Here is a 20,781-nt window from a genome sequence, read left to right as displayed (position 1 = left end):
TCAAGATGAAGTAATATCTCCTAGACAAAAAAAAAAAAAATTCTTCCTAGCTTGGAATGTTTCCAGCTTCCATCTAAATTTTCAACTTAGATTTTGATACCTGCAGTGTTGGCATAACTATAAATCACTATTCTGCCGCCATACTGGGTGAGGCTTGAAATCAGAGTCTCTTGCTCGTCCTTTGCTTTTTTGCTCCAGAGTGGTAGCTTAACTGGAGATGAAAGTCTCAGACTTTCTCACCTGGCATAGCTTTTAACAGCTCCTCAAATCTCAGCCTCCTGAGTAGCTAGGATTGTAAGATGACAACCACCACCTGGCTTTATCAGGGTATTCTTAGCTTACGTGAAACCTAAAAGGAAATGCAAAGTCAAGTCTTGGTAGAAAAATGCTTTATTTTCCCAAAATGCTATAAATTGTTTTCTCCCGATTATGTGCAATTCGTGATTCAGAACTTTGTAAGTTTATCCAGTCATGATAAAATCTAGGCTAGCGCGGATCCACTTTTACTTCTGCTTCATTTCCTCACAACTTATTTTCTCGGTTCCTAAGGTTAGCTCTTTGTTCTAGTCTTCAGCTGCCACAAAATGTGACTGAAAATCAGATCCCCTGCTGGGAGCTGAGCGGCCACCAGCCAGGAGGAGGCAGTGCTGGACTGCAGTTCAGAGCCAAGGTGGAGGACCAGGGCACTCCCACAAGCAGCTCTGTCCACAGTTCCCAGTGACTGTCGTTCTGACAAAGGAAAAAAACAAAAAAGCCCACATTTCGAAGGCCAAGAGCCCGGGGGCAGGCTCTCCCATGGCTGTATTCTGTAGCTCAGTTTGGGCTTGGGTAGAAACTCTGGAAAGCTCCCTGTGAGGAGGGACTGGAGAGGGCTGCGGCCGGCCGGCCTGCAGGGGGCGCTCGCTCCCCACGGTCCCTGGGCTGCTGGGGGACACTGCGCTCAGTGGAGATGGAGCCTGGCAGGGCATCCACAGTTGGGGCTCGGGTCACAGCTTCTCGAAGGGGAACAGGTGGGCAGCAGCTGCTTTCCTCCCCTTCCTGGTTGTCTTGGGGCACTTGGGCGTTTGCTCCTCTTTCACTTCTCGGTTCTGAGGCCAGGAGGCCGCCAGGATTCTGGCTGTTTTTGCCTGTGAGCTGGTCCCCTCCTCTTCATCAGAAGACAGCCCACCTTCCCGGTCAGCACAGGGAGCTATGACCTCACTCTGGAGGGGTGGACAGAGAGGACATGGACTCAGTGATTGGCTATGGAGATCCTGCCCGGGGACAGGTCTGGCCGGATGCACCCGAGACCTGCTGGGAAGTGGAGGCCCTGGCTGTGCCCGTCCACGACCTCACTTCTGACAACGTGCACTATCTCAAGTGCCCAGGCGCACACAGGATCTGAGGCAGGGCGCCCCGGGGGGGATGGGGGTCTAGATGAAGAGTCTGGAACATGCGGAGGCCCCACACAGACCTTGTCTCCATATCGACGTTTCAGCCTCTCTCGGATGAGCAATCCTCTCACCAGCAGCCTCCAGTTCCCCAGAGCTCGCTTTTCTCTCTTCTGCAGACAGAAACGGGACAAGAAATGCCACACACTGATATTCTCGGGAAGAACATGGAGATGAACGCGGAATGTGCATACTTCTCTGTGCAGCTCTAAGCTAAAGGAGAACCTGTCCACCATACCAAGTCTCATCTCCAAAACACGACTCTGATTTACAGACTGACATAGGTGAAATCCACCAAACGAGTCCTCTGCTGCCTGGCTGCACTTTCCAGGGGACGAGGTACCAGAACCAGGCTTGGGGCAATTCTTCTCAAGGCAGGGCAGGTTGAAGAGTGAAGGGAAAGGGTGGCGGGTGGAGCCTGTTCTGCACGGCTCCGTCCCTACAGAACCTTCCGTGGAGTGAAGGGGTGGGGTACAAGACACGGACTCCCCATCCTCCCACCTGCTTGGGGGCAAAAGGAGCCCGGCATTGCCTTTGTCCCTCCCCCTCACCTCCTTCTCCTTCTTCTCCAGGAGCGCCTGCTCGTTCTCCCAGGCGGCCAGGAGCACGTCTTTGAACTCCTCACAGACAATGTAGCCGTCCGTTCTGTGGGGACAGCACTGGTGACCTCCCTGAGCCCGCCTGCCCCGCCCCTCCACCTCCTCTCTGCAGAGGGCAGAGCCCCACCTGAGCACTTGGGGCCCTAGGGGCCGCTCAAGGCCAGGCAGTGCCAACAGCATCCGTGCAGAAGGCAGGCTGAGAGACGGTGAGAGGCTTCCGGGTGTGCACGCGCGCACGCGCACGCGCACACACACACACACACACACACACACACACACACACACACACACACACACACACACACACACACACACACACACACACACGGAGCTTAGGCACCAGGACGGCTGCTGACCCCACTCTGGTCTCCAGCCTGTGGCTCCCCTAGGGCAGTGTCTTAGCCCAATATTACAAGGACACTGACTCTGCTGGATTTACTGCCTCTGCACAGAAGCCACCACCACTGGTGAGGTGCCAAGGTTGGCTTTCCACCCATTGGGCTTTCCGCCCCTGCCCTCCCCAGAAGGCCTGCACACATGGGGTGGGAGTAGCCTCCATGGAAGTCGAAGCCGGTGATGGCCTGGACGCAGTCGATGTCCAGCTTGCGGGCCACGCGGTGCAGGTTGGGCAGGTTCAGCTGCACACAGCCGATGGGCATCATGCAGGGCAGGAAGAGGTACACGTTCCCAAACTCGTTCCGAGGCACCTGCGGGAGGGAGGCGTGGAGCACGTCGCCAGCGGCCAGCCGGGCGGTCCCTGGCTGCGCTCCCTTACCTTCCCATCCACGGCCACGGGGGGCTGGTACTCCTCAGTCTGCCAGCGGCCAAACAGACCCAGGTCATTGTAGTCCTGCAGGTGGGGCTCGGCGAGCCGGGCCTTCCGCGCCCGGTTGGAATAGCCTTTCACCATCTGCCCAGAGGAAACAGCAGTTACCACAGAGGCCTCTGGCTCCGAGCGCTCAGTGCCACGCCCCACCCCTGCGGATGGGCGGGTTTCCACGCATTTCCACAGCACGCTGTGCTCAAGGCTGAAAGTCTAGTCTTTTCAGTAAAGCAGAGAGGCGGGGCTCTTGCTCTGTCCATTTTTCAGATGAGTGGCCGAGGGACAAGCGGTCCACCTGCAGGCACAGCTCGTGAAGGCCCAGGCACGTGCTGCGTTCTCTCCTCCCACTACTAGGACTCAGTGGCCTTGGAGACGAAGGCACATGCCCACCCAGATCACTATGCCACCCCTCCAGAGCCACCGGTGGGAAGCACTGAGTGCTTCAGACCCCAGGACCCAACATGTCCAGAGGCTAAGACCAAGATTCTCCTTGGGGGCCGGGAGTGTGGCCTAGTGGTACAGTGCTTGCCTAGCATGCAGGAAGCCCTGGGTTCAACTCCTTGGCACCACATACACAGAAAAAACCAAAAGTGGTGCAGTGGCTCAAGTAGTAGAGCTCTAGCCTCCAGAAAGCTCAAGGACAGTGCCCAGGCCCGGAGGTCAAACCCCAGGGTGGGTAAAAAAATTTTTTTCTGTGTGGAGCTTAAGGGTGAAAAGATGGAGGACTAGAAACCTACCTCCCTCCTACAAGCAAGGGGTGGGGGCCAGACCCAGGGGGCAGCTGGAACCCAGGCCTGGGCCATGCAAGCATCCCCTTGAGCAGGGGCTGGAGCTTTCTTGGGCCATATGTGTTTTCTGTCATATGATTTATTCTTTACCACCCTTTAATATCATAAAGCCTGTTGTGAGATCAAGAGTCCTACCACAAGGGAATGGTGGACGATACCAGGATCTGGGTTCGCCCACTGCCCAGGGAGAGACTGTCAAAGCCAGTCGTATCTGAGTTGACGCTTAAAGGGATCAGAGAGAGTCCGGCCAGGAGAAATGGCTGGGAAGAAGAATGTGCAGGACCCAGCGGGGACAGGAGTGTGGGAATGCCCACATGGTGCCAGAGCATCCCCTGCGCCTCTAGCGATGACAGCTGGGCTGGGGAGAGGGCCAGCTGTGGGGGGGGGCTCAGCAAGACCTACACAGCAGACACCCAGGACAGGGACCTAACTGAGGGGACGGTTCTAGAACTGTGCTAAGACAACAGCAGCAGCAGCAGCAGCAGTCGCGTGTGTCATCTGTGATACTTTGTAGGATTAGGTCACGAAGACTTCAGAACAAAATGTAATCTCGTGAACATTTTCAAATATTTACAACACGTTCAGATGATAATGGTAAAATGCTAAGCTGCATGCGCTGTTAGGACCAGACAGTGGTGGCCTAAAGAGACTGTCTACGCGCTAAGGAGCACTGGGGAAAGGGGGGGAGAACAAACTGCAGCAGCTCTGCAGGCCCAACAGGCAGCTCCGCACGCAAGCAGCGGGGCTGAGCGCTGCCTCTCCCACTAAGCTTCTACCAGGCAGTGGCAGGGCCCCAGGACTCCTGTCGGGATTGGAGAAGGAAGTGCAGCTCAGCGACCAGCCCCAGTACCTGAGGTTAGTGAGCCAGATTCTGAGAAGTCTATGGGAGGCTGTTTCTCACAGGCCATGGGCCTGACACGCCACGCACATGAGAGAGCAGCCCAGGGTTCCTACTGAGCTTGAATTTATCTGCCTACGTGCAAAATGGTGCGCTGCCAACCCGAGAGTGGTGTCCCTGTGTGTGTGGATGGAGCAGGGCTTGGACCTCTGAGAACAACTCGAGCATCCACGCAGCTGGCCACGTTCCGGGTGACACCCCACATGTTTTGGAAGACCCGTGTCGTGTACACTTCTTACTAGTGAACAGTTTACATGCCTGCCTGCTCAAAGCCCGCTCTCCACCCAGGGAGACAAAGCCCCCGGGCCAGCCGGTGCTCCCCACGCCACCCCGCCCTGGCTACCTTGTAGGGCACTTCTCCGAGCCGCACCACCCTTGCTTGTTTCAGCCACGTGTCCTTGGAGTGTAGAGTATGCACACAATCCCTATGGGAGCAACGTGAAACGAAGGTCACAGTCGTCACAGCTGCCTGTGGGGACCCGGCAGCGGCCGGCCAGTCCCCTCTGCGGCTTTCCTCACCCCAGGCTCAGGCTCCATCCTAACTGACCCAGGCGGTGTCAGACAACAGGTCCACTCACAAGCCCTACGAAGAGTGGCTCCTGCCACGGTGAGGGCACCCTCTACACAGTATGCACACCGAGGAGTGCCTGCCGAGACCCATCTGCTGGCAACGCCATGGGGAGATGAGTGTCCAGAAAAGGGGACACTGACACAAAAAGAAGACCCCATGGAGACGGGCTCCAGTGAGCTAAGAAGCCATCACAGAATCTCAGCACTGCACACGCTGCAGTGACATGGAGCTTGGCAGCCTGTGACGGGGCCTGGGTCATTTCCCTGTTCATTTATTCGCGTCCTACTTTTCTTTTACCTACAGAATAAGCCATAGCAAACCACATTTCACCCGTTTTCAAGCGTAAAGAGTGGCATCAGGGAGACTCACACTTACGTAACCGCAACTTATAGGATCTACACCCACTTCAAACACTGACTCTTTTTAGTTTTTGTAACTAAATCACTTGTTCTGCATGTTTTGGAGTTATATAGTTGAAGGTTTTTATGGTCACATCTTAAATTTTACTTGTCTTAATTTGTCCTGTTCTAAACCTTGAACTCAGTGCACTGCGCTCTTGCACGGCTTATTTCCTCTCAGCAGGTGCTCTATCTCTTGCGTCACACCTCCAGCCCAGGTTTATGAAAGAGTCTCGAGGACTTTCTGCCCAGGCTAGCTTTAAAATGCCATCTTTCAACCTCGGCCCCCTCAACAGCTCTCCCTCGACTTTACGCTTAATTGGCAGGCTTCCTCTTCGTAACAGATTCACGTGTGTGCATACGCATGCGTGTGTGTGTCCACGTGCACACACTCTAGATGGTGCTAACAAGATGAATCTACACCAGCAGCCCCCTGCCCAAAAAGGCCACTAATCCCAGACAACAATAGCAAGCACCCTGCGGAGGCCACTAACACACACCTAGAGTAGACAGCTTCTCCACGACAATACCCCAGGACAGCGGCCGTCTCTGGATAGATGGCCTCGTATTTCAGCAGGTGTCGCTTCAGGGCGTAGAGAGGATGGTTCTTATATGTGCCAATAGCAGTGGGCAAAGGCTGGTCCAGGTGCTTGGCCTGAAACTGCAGGGTCAGACAGACAACGCTGAGCATGATGCTGGGGGAAGCTCGCGGGGACTAACTGCTGTGACACTTGAGGACAGAGCCTAGCTTCACAGACATGGTGACTTTGTAACCCAGCGTCCATACCTCTCGCCATGAAGCAGACTGTAGATTAATCGAAAGCTAGGAAGAGCCCCGTGCCAGTGGCTCACACCTATAGTCCAGGAAAGTCTGTGAGACTCTTACCTCCAATTAACCTCCAGAAAACCAGAGATGGTGCCGTGGCTCAAAAATGGTAGACCACGAGCCTTGAGCAAAAAAGCTCAGAGGCACCACTCAGGCCCTGAGCTCAATCTCTCGAATGAGACGATGAAGAATGAAGTAATTCTGCCATGTGAGTGACTTCAGAAAGTTAGCTAGCCTCGTTGCAATCCCCACATGCCCTGGTAGACTGGTGCCCGCTCTACTGAGCCTCCGTGGTCAAAAGGCACACAATCGACTTCACTGTCCTGCAACGCGGCCTGCGCTGCACACGCAGGCAGCTTACACGCATTTCCCCAGGCCTCAAGAGGGACCAGCAGGAAATCCTACCACTACCACTCCAATTCTGGGCACCACACTCTCTCCAGCTCTCCAGGGCTGTATGCACGGAGCGGTGTGTGGCGCGGTGGAGGGGAGGAGAGGCCTGGAGGCGCGGGGCCCACTGGAGGTGGGCTAGGTTACAATACCACCTCCTCGCTCGCCACTTAACCTGCCAGGACTAAGTAAAACAAACCAATGATGCTTACAGGGACGTCAGCCTCGCTGGAAGCTCCATGTCCCCAGGTCCCTGTGCAGACACGCAGAGCCCAGCCATCACTGCGGCAGCAGCTGCTTCCTGGTGGCCCTTCCTGACAGACTGCACATGGGTCACTTCACACCCCTCCCTTCCCAGGAGATATCTTTTTGGGTTTTTTTGCCAGTCCTGGGCTTGAGCTCAGGGCCTGAGCACTGTCCTTGGACTTTCTCAAGGCTAGAGCTCTACCACTTGAGCCCCAGCACCACTTCCGGCTTTTTTCTATGTATGTGGTACCAAGGAATTGAACCCAGGTCTTCGTGCATGCTAGGCAAGCACTTTAACCACTAGGCCACACTCCCGGCCCTCCCAGGAGACATCTTGAAGATGCTGTATGTAAAGTGTGTAAACTGTTTCAGGCATGTCGTGAGAGAGCGGGCCCACGCACACACAGGTTTGGGACACGAATCCGTTTCTCACATGAGTTATATGACTTGTATGCATTGAAAGCTCTAAATTTGTAATGCAAACTAAAACCAGGTTTTAAAACCTCACAGACCTGGGTTCAAATACCTAGTCAGTTCTCTATCCAACAATAACAACTCTTACCGGTAAAATTAAAGTAATGGTAACCGCTTGACAGTACTGTGGTGATAAGCTATGCCACAGTAAACGTGTCAATGTGAGTTCTGGGCACAGAAGGCGCTCAGGATGGAAACCACCCAGGCCTATGAAATCACGCGGGTCCCACGAGCCTCACCTCTAGGTCTTCTTTCTTTTCCCTTTCCGCAAACGGGCTCCGGTAGGGTCTCAAGGTCTCGGCCCACCACTGGGCATCCACGCGGCATCTGCGGGTTGCTGTCATCCAGGCCGGGTCATATCGCTGTGTGACGTCACGGGCACAGCCATCACTGTCGAAGCCCACGACATAGGTCATAGGTTTGGTGGCATATCTGTAACAGGCCAGAGGCTGGCCCACAACCCCATGCACGCAGTCCACACACACCCATTTTCCTTCCTGCTCACAGAACACCTCCAGCCACTGGTCTACGCCGGCGCCTCTTCCCGCTTCCGCCTCCTGTCCATCGTTGGACGCTCTCTTGCCTCTCTTACTGCACGAAGAACTGGAAGATGCTGCAGAAAAGCCTGGACGCTTATGGTGGCTGCTATGCGGGGTCTTGGAGTCACTCTTGGATGCCGCCTTTGTCCTCCGAGGTACTGGGGCCTTCCTCTGCCTTATAAAGTCAGGCTCAGAATCCTCACTGGAGGACGAGTGGACTTCCCCGCTGGAAAGTTCAAAGTCAGAGCCACTGCCAGCCTCGTCACTCGCACTCTCCTCTTTATAGGAGATCCTGGAGCGCACCCGCCGCCCGCGGCCTTGTGGACGCCTCCTGGTCTGGCACTGCTCCCCTGGGCCGCCCTGCTCCTCCTCACTGGAGGACTTTCTCCGTTCCCTGCTGTCTGCAGCGGCCTTGCTTCTCTTCCCTTTCACAGCTGGCTTGCCAGTCCCCTTGCGTTTGGCTCTTCTGCTGGTCTCTGCCTCAGTATGACTCTCTGGAATATGGCTGGAAGGGTCCGAGGTACCTCCAGAACCTTTCGTGGATCTCTCCTTACAGGGGTTCTTTGCCTGAAACAGGAAGACATTTTGCTTTTCATTACATTTTGCTTATGATATAATAGAAGTCCTATAATTTAAGAAAATCAGTTTACAAATATATCCTGGGCTCAGACTTCACTGGCCACCCCACAGGCTTCTGTGTAAATAGCAGCCAAAAGCTGCAGCCCCTCCGATGGGCTGCCCTAACTAGAGAGCAGAGAAAACAGCAAGGGATTTACAACATAAACCTGGATTTGGACTCCATTTCTATCTCACCGTGAGTCTCTGCTTCTTCAGAAATAAGAATCCTGATTTTGCACATGTACTTTGCAAACACACACTCAAGGCAGGAATCCAGCTGTGGTTTTAGAATAGAGGTTTTACCTGCGTCTCTCTAGACCACTGACTTCAGAAATGCTCGCACTTCAAAGAGAATGCGGAGCATCTCAAGACTCAGAGCACCACACACCCTGACGAGGATGGGCCACTCTACCAAGCTGGCACGACGGAAGCCCACACCTGTTGGCCACCTGCAAATCAAGCTCAGATCAGGGTGCCAGACTCGAGCCCTTCATGTATCCAACCTCTCCTAAGAGATGTGTGAGCAGCCTCACGAGAACCCAGGCTCTTAAAACCACAGTAATGACCAATCTTGTTTTAGAGATGGTTTTACTTTACTCTTTTTAACTCCTGTCTCCTCTCTTTGAAGTCGCTGTGTACCTCACCTTTGCCATCGACAGCCTGAGAGGAACTGGCTGCAGAGATACCACCAGTCGAGTGAGCAGCTGCAGAGCCCGAAGAATCAGTAGAAACATCTATGCCAAAAAGAGAGACTAGTCATCCTAAGAAAACTTACCACTGTGTGTTATTTACGAAAGAAAAAAGGTGGAAATAACCAAACTACCTGATGAGACACTGCAGCTCTCAACACTTAAAAATGAGAACTGGCTGGGCGTGGTGGCTCACGCCTGCAATCCTAGCTACTCAGGAGGCTGAGATCTGAGGATTGAGGTTCAAAGCCAGCCCAGGCACAAAAGGACCTGAGACTCTTATTTCCAATTAACCTCTAGAAAATGGGAAGTGGGGCTTGGCTCCAGGGTAGGGTGGTAGCCTTGAGCTGAATTGCTCAGGGACAGCGCCCAGGCTGAGTTTAAGCCCTGTAACCCACAAAAAGAAAGAGGCGGGGGGACTGTTCTCTATATGTTTTAAAAAAAAAAAAGAAGTATCATTTTTAAAGATACTTGAAAGATATGTAGCCAGGCACTGGTGGCTCATGCCTATAATCCTAGCTACTCTGGTGGATGAGATCTGAGGATCACAGTTCAAAGCAAGCCCGTGTAGGAAAGCTTGTGAGATTCTTTTCTCTAATTAATCACAAAAAAAGCCAGAAGTGGTGCTGTGGTAGAAGGTAAGCCTGGAGCATAAAGGAGCTCAGGGATAGTGCCCAGTTCCAGAAATCAAGCCCAGGACCCCCCCCAAAAATACAAAATAAAAAAGTTAAATACAAAGCCAGGTGCTGGTGGCTCATAGCTTCTAGCCATGCTACTCAGGAAGTAGAGATCTGAGAATCACATTTGAAGCCAGCCACAATGAGACTATTATCTCCACTTCACCTGCAAAAAGTTGGAGCTATAGGTACAACTCAAGTGGTAGAGTGCCAGCTGTGAGTGACAAAGAGAAGAGGACTGAGATAGAGACCTGAAGCTTAAGCCTCAGAATTAGCATTAAAAAAAAAGAAAAGAAAGAAAAATGGGAGTTGGAGACATGGTTCAGTTGGTAGAGCACTAGTCAATGAGCTTCGAAAGTGTCAGGTACCAAGTTCAACTAACAGTTTCATACTTAAAGAGGAAAGAAAAATACAGGGAAGATGAACCTGGGAAAACATTATGCAAAGTGGAAGACATACAAAAGATGACTGGCTGTATGGCTTCCCACAGACGGTAAACCCAGACAGAGGGAAGCAGACCGCTGCTTCACTGGAGGTAGGATGGGGGAGTGGGCAAGACAGGCTTGTCACAGCTTATGCCCCGAGGATTTCTCTCCAGCATGACTATTTCGTGGCACAGAAGCAAACGGAGGTAAGCGTGAGCTTTCCCATCGTGCTCACTCCGTCGCTCCTCTGAGAAGCAGTCAGCTCATGATGTTTACCAGAGCACTCTGAGGAACTGAATTAGACTGGCATGTTGGCACACACTCCCCCGGTTCCTGTCGTCAGGGCACACAGCACTGAGGGGGATGATGAGGCCCTCACACAGCTTTCCTGTCCCAGCACTGCCTTGACTATCTTCCTCATGTTCAGTCTTTGACCATCTGACATTATCTCCAGCTTCCTGGTGTCCTGCAAATCGCTCCTGAGCTCTATGCAGTGATGTGGAGGCAGCACCCTAAGTGGAAACCAAACATGACCAAACTGAACCATGATGCTCCAGTCAAACACGAAGAGGAGTGAAGCTGTCTCTGTAGGCACGCAGAGTCTGGGCCCTTCTCCAATCCTCCTGGAATCTAAGTGTATGAATTAACAACAGTCTTCCAGGGAGAAAGCCTATTTTTACCATGAAGCAGTGCCATCAGAGGAGCCACTTACATGAACCAACTCCTCCTCATCACGAGCAGAGTAGACTGCAAATCGCCTCTCCAGTGTCGTCTGCAGGCTTTCTCCCTCACTGACTGACAGGTCTGCATTCACCGTAAACGTTCCAATGAACCTACAAGGCACCCCCACGCCGAGGGGGGAAGAAGGAATTCCCGCTCCCTCAGTCAAGAACATCAAAAGCAGGAGGGAGGCCTGAGACGCGCCGCCTCTGTTCCACTCCTTCCATCCTAGCTGGCTAGCTCGACCCCCACTGTGGCTGGAGAGCCTGCTCGGGTGACACCTCCCTGGTGTCACCTTCCTTCCAAGACTGCCCACCTCAGAAAAACACCCTGCCATGTGGCACTCCACTGCCAGCACACTCCTCACGCTACCCTAAAGGACCTGCTGTGTGCCCGTCTCTCCATCAGCCTGGGAGCCCTTCCAGAGCCAGTGCCAGGCCCTGGCCCTCATGTGTACTTAGCACCTTGGAGGCCTGCAGACCTGACCTGAACCCAGAACCAAAGAAACCTAGTTCTCCGCATGAGCTGTGCGGGCGGCGGCAGCTTACCATTTCACGAGGTTTGAGAGGTAGCTCAGGTCCACGGCTTCCGGAGGGACGCGGGTGAAGCGGACTGGGGTGATGGAGAGCCCAATAGCCAGCAGATCCGCCTGCCGGCAGATGCCATTCCGATAGAACCCATTCGCCAGCAGGCACAGCAGGTGAACCTGCACGGAGAAAGAAGTCGGGAAGGCGGAAAGTACCAGGGACCTAGCTGATGAGTGTGGACATTTTGTAAACAAAAAACATGCTGTCATTTCTATAAACCAGGAAGTAAAGTATCTGCAGTAGACACTGCCCAGCCCTGCCGCTCCCTGGCCTCTCCTTGTCTCCAAGAAATCATCCAGCTCACCATGCACTTGTTTTTTTTTAAAGATATGTACAGCAGGAATGTAGAGAAATGTGCCAACTTCTGGAGTTCAACATGGCCAGGACAGTGAGTAGGAGACAGCAGGAGTCAGCTGGTGGGGGGTGGACTTGCTGGCTGCTCTCTCTGTCACCCCATGCACACCTGAACCCACTCTCTGCGGCTGTACCCACACCTCTTCCCTCCTCTGACCTAGCCCCATCCTTCACTAACCTACTGGAATAATTCTGCGACCGTGTCTCCTTCCCCTGTCCCATACAAAGCTTCGCATCATTTTCTACCACAACTAGCCTTCCTTTTCAGTCACTAATAGCCTCCCATTTTAACTAGGACATTCTTTTCTCCCTCATTTGTGCCTCAAACCCTCTATTCAGCTTGATTTCCCTTTTATTTCTAGTATCCCGCTACGCCCAGTCTCCCACAATGCTCCTACAGGAAGACCCACCAGCACGCCTGCCACTCAGCAGAGACGGCCTGAACTTGTTTGAAGTTCCTCTTGCTCCGTGTGAAACCAGAAACTCCTTGATACTTAAACAAGTTGAGTGGCCCCTAGCTAAGTGTTTTGGATTTGGGATTTTGTTTGAAGATCTGCATAGGCCTTACCAGGTAGCATTTCAGTTTCCCAAAGCCTGAAATCTGAAATGCTCCCAACCTCAAGCTTTGTGGGTGTTGCTGAAACGCTCATGCAGAACGCGCCCCGTTTGCGAGTATTTTAGATTTTGGATTCTTGGATCAGGGGTGCTCAGGCTACATAAGCCTGACCATGGTGGCCTTGCTGGTTCTGTATCCACGTCCAGTATGGTGGCTACTGCCAAAAGTCACTGCGAGTTTGGCTATGATTAGAACTAAGGTTATTAAATTATTGAAAGAAGAGACAGAAAGTGAGTTCCAGTTACTGCAGTAGAATATTCCAGGAGGCCCTGCCACATACCAGGCATGGCACTACAAGTCACTCCACTTACAATACTGCCCAATTCTCCTAACTACCCTACTGTTACCTTACTAGGCAATAATACTTAGTTTTTCTTACTCTCTCTGGGTCTCTGAGTAAACTTGCCAAAGTCACTATTGAGTAGCAGGGCCCACGCAGGGCCTCAGCCCGCCGGGAACCCCGTGTTTTTTCCTTCTGCGTCCTCACCTTGTGCATATTCTCGTGGACTTCTTTGTTGAAACGTTTCATCATCCTCCGGAGGTAGGTCTCAAACTCCATTTTTATCTTCTCACTGCAACGCAAGCGAAGTGGGGAAAAAAACGGAACACTTCGGTGCCCTAGTCAATTTCTCCAGCTCATTGCAGCATGAATGAGGGCACAAAGCCAAGCTACTCAAGCAAATGCACAGGCTGGCTATTTCCTCAGCATTCCTCTGCTCCTCCTCACAGACAAGCCTGCCCTCAGGGGAGGAGAGGGAAGCACTGGCCCAGCAAGCCCAGCCCCTCCACCCAGCCTCCAGGCGGCTCTGGAGTAGTGCTACCTCCTCAAGGTCTTGCTGGAATAAACCCCAGAGGCTACAGCCTCTCACTGAAAGCATGCCAACACCAAATCCTGCCTTACAATCAGGACTTAGAAGCATAAGTTTCCTGTCTGGCCTCCCAACTCCCTCCCTAGCAGCCACTACATTGACACTAAATCAACGGAGTTACTTAGATGGCACTCTTCTAGTGAAAAATCTCCTAGAATGTTCAAGCAAAGTCTGCTGCTTCTTGAGTCACACATGATCTTCCCTTCCACTGATGTGCCCAGCCTGCAAGGGAACTCATCATCACCCCTTCAAACAGGTCTAGGCTCCATTATGCAAGGCCATCAGAGGCTGCAGGATTCTGTGGATGCTGGCAGGAGGGGAGGCTCCGTCCCACAATGGACAGTCTCTGGCTTCTAGTGGAACGTCGGGGAAAGCATGAGTACTGAGTCACATGACCACGACTTAGGCCTTAGCTCCTCTGCTTAACAGCAGGGTGAGTTCTAGAATGTTACTTGAGCACACTGAGCCGCTGACTTCTCATTTCTAATACCAGTCTAAGGAACAAGTGAGAGGGGTGATCTACTAGCTCAGTTCCCGCTCTGCTTCCACCCCCTGCCAGGATACAGAGGCTTTCCATTCCAGTCCTGCTGGCAAACCCAGGGCTTTCTCCCCTGAAGTTCCTGGCTGCTGTGATGCTCAGCCTGGCTCACCTAAGTATACTTAAATATACCTATCATTACGGAGAGTAGGAGCCTAAAATCAAAGGGCTTAATCTTACCTTTTTTCTCTTGTTTTCATTTGCTCTGGTGTTTCGATTTCTATCTCCACTGGCTTCGCAGGCAGAACAGATTGACAGAAGGCTGAATTCTCTCCCATGTCCCCTAGCACAGGCTCACCAAGTTCTAGCAACAATCATTTTTTAAAAAAATTAGTAATAATGCCACACACTGGCGGCTCATGCCTGTAATCTTAGCTACTGAGGCAGCTGAGATCTGATCATCATGATTCAAAGCCAACCTAGGCCAAAAAAAGTTCCTGTGAGACTCATTTCCAATTAACCACTAAAACACACACACACACACACACACACACACACACACACACACACACACACACACACACACACACACACACACACCCAGGGATGTCTGAGTGTGTTCAAAAGAAAAACAGCAAAGCAACAACCAGAAGAACTTCCACCTGCTACAAAGCTAACACACTGAGCAGTGGCTTTGTAGAGTTGTAACATAGTTTTCTGCCTTCCCCAGGGAGATCTGCATACAACAGGAACTCCCTGCATCACCCTAGCTGTGAACACTACCTGAAATGAACGGAATTTACTCAACTGGACCTCACCATGAACTTCATTAGCAAAAGCACCTGTAAGACATTTACAGCCTAGAAGCCATGACACCCACTGGCAATGAATACACCTAATGACAAGACCTTTGATTCTTAATGCCAGTCTTTCATAAAATAAACCAGAGCTTCTTGGAGCTTCACCAAGCCTGGCTAAGTGCCGGTGGCTCACAGCTGTAATGCTAACATCTTGGGAGGCTGAGATCAGGAGACAACTGCAATTGGAGCCAGCCTGGGCTGAAAAGTTCACTTGTGAACAATACCTGGGCATCAGGGCATGGGACTGTCATCCTCGCTGTGTGGGAGACCCAGATAGGGAGGAATGCAGTTCAAGGGTGCCTGAATACGAAGACCCCAAGACTCCATCTCAACCAAGGAGGCTAGGCATTGTGGTGTGAACCTACCATCCAATCCAAACAAGCACCCAGACAGGAAACCAGAGCCTACCTCAAAAATAACCATCATTAAGGGGCTGGCAGTGTGGCCTGGTGGAAGAGTGCTTGCCTAGCATGCAGGAAGCCCTGGGTTCGATTCCTCAGTACCATATACTTAGAAAAAGCTGGAAGTGGTGCTGTGGTTCAAGAGGTAGAGCGCTAGACTTGAGAAAGCTCAAGGACAGTATCCAGGCCCTGAGCTCAAGTTCCAGGACTAATGTAGCTGTAATCCCAGCTACATATAAATACAATTCGGGCTGGCCTGGACAAAAGAAAAATTTTTCAATAGACACTATCTCAACATAGGTAAGGTAAAAAGGGTTAGAGTTGTCACTCAAGTAGCAGAGTCCCTACCTAGTGAGACTGAGGAAATTGAGTACAACCCTCCCACCGCCCCCCCAAAAAAAAAGCCATGTCAAAAGAACACAGGGGCCAGGAGTTTGGCCTAGTGATTAAAGTGCTTGCCTAGCATGCACGAAGACCTGGGTTCGATTCCTTGGTACCACATACATAGAAAAAAAAAAAAAAAGCCGGAAGTGGTGCTGAGGCTCAAGTGGTAGAGCTCTAGCCTTGAGAAAGTCCAAGGACAGTGCTCAGGCCCTGAGCTCAAGCCCAGGACTGGGGGGAAAAAAAAAAAAAAAAAAAAGAACACAGGGATGTGGTTGATGTGGTTGGCGTCAACTCAGTACACTGGTGGAGCAAGAACATGACCTAAGACCCGCCAATGATGCAGAAGCAGGCTCACAGCACTGTCTTAGGCCTTACCCTAGAGTGTGTAAATAACACTGAAGATATTACCCAAATTTTAAGCAATACCATGAGATGCCTTATTGTCTATCTGCAAAACCAAAACAGAAGACAGATTTCTTTTTTTAAAGAAACAGAACCTTTCAAAACATACAGTGCTCTCAAACAAAAACAAAACTGTTGCATGGTACAGGTGCCAGTGCACACTGTTAACCCTAACACCTGGAGGATTAGGAGGCAGAGCAGGGTGCTGGGCCAGCATGGGCTGCAGAAGACCTTATCTGGAAAGTAGCTGCAGGAGAAGCTGAAGCTTAGTAGTAGAATGCATGCCTAGTATAGGCAATGACCTGGGCTCAACCTTCAGCAACACACATACACACACGCGCACTAATCAGGCTTACACCTACTCACTAGACACCCAAGTTGGACTATAAAGATACTTTTATAACAACTGCTTATTTTTCATTAGTAGGTATGCTAATGCCAGGTAAAATATTTGCAAAAGTCAGAAATTGCAACTTATTTCCAAACAGTTGTACCATGAATACTTCCAAGGAGAAGAAAGATACATTCAGTGGGGCTACAAATTCAAGTTCATGAACCCATGTGAGGAATACACACACAACTTTAATACACTATCTGGCATTTTTTTTTGTAGGTTTGAGCATTTTCACAACACAGTGCCAGGGAAACCATGATCTTACAGGACTCGGAGGGTCTGATGCCCCAGGCCTCCATATAGACACAGTTCTGCTCCCTAGCAGTCCAGAGCCTTGGCTCACTGCTCAGCTGGTTTCAGTGTTTAGGGTCACCAGTGCAAAGCTCACTGGAGAGAAGGAAGCACTTGTTCTCACAGCTAAGCAAGTGGCAGAGCTGAGCTGTAAATCCAGGAGCAGTGGCCCTGGCTTCTGCCCTTTCTATCTGACCTGCTGCCTTTTACTACAGCTCTTCCATCCACGGATACTAGACAATGTCCAGCCTTTTTGGTAACCTGGGCATAGGATTCTGCCTTTTCTTTCTTTGCCAATCCTGGGCTTGAGCTCAGGGTCTGAGCACGGTCCTTGGTTTTTCTCAAGGCTAGAGTTCTACCACTTGAGCCTCAGCACCATTTCTGGTCTTTTTTCTATGTATGTGGTACCAAGGAGTCAAACCCAGGTCTTCATGCACGCTAGGCAAGCACTCTACCACTAGGCTAAACTCCAGCCTGATTCTGCTTTTTTTTGAGACAGAGTCTCTTAGAGATGAAGCCAGACCTGGGCCTCTTATGACTCTGCCATAAACAGTACCAGAGAGAAAAATGGGACGAGCACAAGGGAAGAAGGGACACTGTCCAAAAAGAAATTTACTCATTCCCTGATTTATGTACCTGTAATTCCTCTGTACATTACCTTTCTAATAATAATTTTAGGGCCAGGAGCATGACCTAGTGGTAGAGTGCTTGCCTAGCATGCATCAAGCCCTAGATTCCTCAGTACCATATACACAGAAAAAGCCAGAAGTGGTGCTGTGGCTCAAGTGGGAGAGTGCTAGCCTCGAGCAAGCCAAGGACAATACCCCCAAGTCCTGAGTTCAAGCCCCAGCACTGGCTAATAATAATAATAACAATAAATAATTTAAAAAGGCATTATCAACTGCAACTTTATCTTTAGTCTCCGTTTCAAGGGAAACAAGAAAACTGCAGAAAGCAATATGGGTCAAAAGCTGTAGAACAAGGCAGATGTTTCACCTTCAACCTCCTCCCAGTCCTCTTCGCTTTCCTCCTCATCTTCTTCCTCACTACCTGTATTCACCGGCGACTCCCTCTTAGGCTGCTTCATCTTGTTCATCTCACTGGGAGAGTCACTGTATTAGGATTACAGAGAAGAAGATGCTGTCAAAGCAGAAAGAAGCCAGGCATTCCCGTAAGCCCGGTGAGTTTGCGGCAACCCTGGGCTATGCAGTGAGACCCTGTCTCAAACAACCATCCAGCCAGGAATGAACTTAATAATCTGCAAAGTGTGCAGTGTTTGCTCACTAGGCAGGGGCTCTACCACCTGATACGTTTGTGAATAACCCTGGAGAGGGAAGTCAGGAAGTGAGGGAGTAACTGGGGAGCGGCGAGCTCAGTCTCAGATCCATCTGCATAGTCTAAGGCCTTCCCTCCCCTTCTGCACTGCTGCCCTCTGCTGGGCTACTTGCTCATGTCAGGATTTCAGATTCATCCTGTCCATCCTCTCTTCAGAAAATCAGCTGGTTTATAGTCGGCTACAAATTCACATGAATGTCTGTTATAAAAATACAAGCACCCACCAAACAAAAGGCTAAGCTCTAGCTGCCTTAGGGCATCCAGGGCGCTGTCACAGGGTTACCCAGGAGTAAAGGGTCAAGAATCGAAAAGTGAAGCGGATGGCTACAGATCTGTGGAAGAAAGCACAGCCAGTGGAAGGGAAGGAAAAAACATGAGCAAAACTGGGTGGGGGTGGGGTGGGGCAAGAATGATGCTGAGAAGTCCAGCTAGCTGGCAGGGGGTGGGTAGAGGGTTCTTGAGGAGAGTAGTACAAAACAATGCATAGCACACGTACTTATGTACGCCAGATACTTCCTGTCTAATATCTTTGTGAATGTGAAAGTACACTGGAGTACAAGTCAGAAGACTTGGGGTTTCCTGCCAGATCTGCCAGAACTTAGTGTGTAACAAGAACAGATAACTGCAGGCTGCTCATCTGAAAACCCTGACAAGTCCCCAGCTCTCTCTAAACTTTCACTCTCCCCCAATCCCAGTGACAGGAGAAACGGCTGGAACCACTCAACACTGGGTCTGAAGCTTTCGGCCCTCTTACCTGCAGCCTTCTCCACCACAGAAGGCTTCGCCCTTCACGGCCTCGAGGTCTTCAGCTTTAACAGCTGCCTTGGCCTCTTTCTTTTTTGCTGGACCCCCTGTATTACTGGCGCGTCGCTTTCTCTTCACTTGCTTCCTCTTCACTTTTGAGAGACAGCTCCTCTTTGGGGGTTTTGATTTCTCAACCTCAAAGACATCTAAGTAACCACATAGGATAAAGGGTGAGAAATGACAGGAAAGGTGGGTGTGGGGTGGCTACAGGCCAGGTCATGGAAAGGCTCTGTAACCTCTCTGAAAACCCCATCTCCATCCCATGCCTGGGCAGCAGCCTCAGTTTCCCTCTACTACAGCCTAGCCCATGTTCGCAGAGCTGAGAATCAAATCTGAGACCTCATGCTGGGCAAGTGGTCGACTAGAGATACCCACAGCCCCAAACCACCATCGCCTACCAGCATTTTATTCTACATACCCAAGACTACAGAAAATACCACGCGACTCAAAACCAAATTCCAAACCTTAGCCTTCGGCCTATTTCCTGCCCGGAAGTACGTGAATCCACTCATTAACATTTTGTTTACTGGCTATCTGCCCAGGTTAATGATTTGACGGCCACCCCTCTGCTCCTAAGGAAATTGTTTTCAGTTTGTCCACCCATCCTATTTCTCCTGATTCCTACTCCTGCCATGTAGCCAGACCGAACACTGCTCAAAGAACAACTACAGTGCCCAATCTTGAAAGCACTACCACCCCAGCCACCTCAGCAAGGCTGGAAGACAGGGAATGTTTGGGGGCTACCAGGATTGAGATACCAACAAGTCTTTCTGATTTGGGGGCATTTTTACTGGCTGAGCATCTCTTAAGTCTAAAAGCCCCAAATCTAAAGCTTTCTGCAATGTTTCAGATTCTGAAACATTCCCCAAAATTCAGATTCACTGTTCAACCTGTAGTAAATTAAAAAAAAAAACACCTTTAATTTCCTTAAAAACACATTTCCATCCAAGGGCAAATTTAACCAGCTTATGAACTTGGCTAATTCTAAGCTTTTGGCTCATCAACTAGTTAAAGCAGGGCCACTAAACCTACAGCCCATTTTACTTCTCTGTATTGTAACAAGTTGTCTTAATTACTAACTCGGTGGCCAGGAGGGGTACTTCCCTGGTCTGCAAATGTATTCACACTAAACGCCCCTTTGCTTTCCCATCGGTCTGCTTCCATTTTGGAGCAGACATGGTAACTCTTTATGAAGCCCCTTGCTGGGGCTCCGCGGACGGCTGGCAGCGCGGCACCGAGGGGGCTCTGCGCGGTCGTCCAGGAAACACCACTCAGAGGTCTCCGGTTCCACGGGGGTCTCCGCACGTCCGCACCCCGGGATCCTCGGGCCCGGGGCCCCGGGCGGCCGAGGGTCCGGGGCGGCCCGGGGGAGGCGCGCGCGCGGGGCCCGCGGTCGCCACCTCCGAGCTCCCCGGCCCCGGTGACCCCGGCCACGAGGCTGGACGTGGTCCTCGGGGCGGCGAGGGCCAGGAGCCCGCAGTGGGCCGGGCCCGGCCGGCCGCTCGGGGTGGAAGGGGCCTCGGTGGGGCCGGGGCCGCCGCCAGCGCCGGGAGCCCCCGAGCGGGACGCGGACGCCAGACCCCGCCCCGCGCCTCCCCGCAGCCCGCAGCGCGCGCTCACCCGCCTCCTCCGGCTCTGGCCGGGCTGCGCCCTCGCCCTGGGCCTTCTGGTGCCGCAGCTGGCATCCCTGAGAGCCCCGGGCTGCGCGTCGCTTCCGAGCCATGGCTGCCCGGGCAAGACTCCGCGCGCGAGGGAGCGGCCGGGCGCGGGGAGGGCGGGGCGCGGCCCGGAGGCCCCGCCCACCCCACCCAGGCCCCGCCCACCACCACCACCACCCCCGGAGGGCCCGAACGTGCCTGCTACGGGAAGCGAGGCGGGACACACCGCACCGCTAC

At 52.0% G+C, this 20,781-nt stretch overlaps 1 protein-coding gene across 1 annotated transcript; it reads right to left on the bottom strand.

Annotated features, from left to right (window-relative positions):
• Positions 1-374: 374 nt before the first annotated feature.
• Positions 375-20,634, bottom strand: Xpc (XPC complex subunit, DNA damage recognition and repair factor). Its single transcript, XM_090323977.1, has 16 exons — positions 20,507-20,634; positions 18,837-19,032; positions 17,744-17,859; positions 14,256-14,379; positions 13,156-13,240; positions 11,660-11,817; positions 11,104-11,224; positions 9,245-9,334; positions 7,683-8,549; positions 6,008-6,168; positions 4,882-4,963; positions 2,805-2,939; positions 2,567-2,736; positions 1,982-2,075; positions 1,454-1,543; positions 375-1,202 (listed from the first exon to the last, which is right to left on the bottom strand). The coding sequence occupies exons 1-16, from the start codon at positions 20,607-20,609 to the stop codon at positions 987-989; spliced, it is 2,808 nt and encodes a 935-aa protein (XP_090180103.1). The 5' UTR covers positions 20,610-20,634; the 3' UTR covers positions 375-986.
• Between the last annotated feature and the right edge of the window lie 147 nt (positions 20,635-20,781).

Source organism: Megascapheus bottae, chromosome 33 (assembly GCF_031878675.1).
Source record: "Megascapheus bottae isolate mThoBot1 chromosome 33, mThoBot2.hap1, whole genome shotgun sequence".
In the NCBI taxonomy this organism is placed as follows: domain Eukaryota; kingdom Metazoa; phylum Chordata; class Mammalia; order Rodentia; family Geomyidae; genus Megascapheus; species Megascapheus bottae.
This window is presented reverse-complemented; position numbering and strand designations above follow the sequence as displayed.

Excerpts from the sequence above, each read along its gene's own strand:
- Xpc (XM_090323977.1), bottom strand. The coding sequence starts at position 20,609 with ATGGCTCGGAAGCGACGCGCAGCCCGGGGCTCTCAGGGATGCCAGCTG. Across the intron at positions 19,033-20,506 it reads GCCAGAGCCGGAGGAGGCGG|ATGTCTTTGAGGTTGAGAAA; the intron begins GTGAGCGCGCGC and ends GTGGTTACTTAG. Across the intron at positions 4,964-6,007 it reads GGAGAAGCTGTCTACTCTAG|GGATTGTGTGCATACTCTAC; the intron begins GTGTGTGTTAGT and ends TTGCTCCCATAG.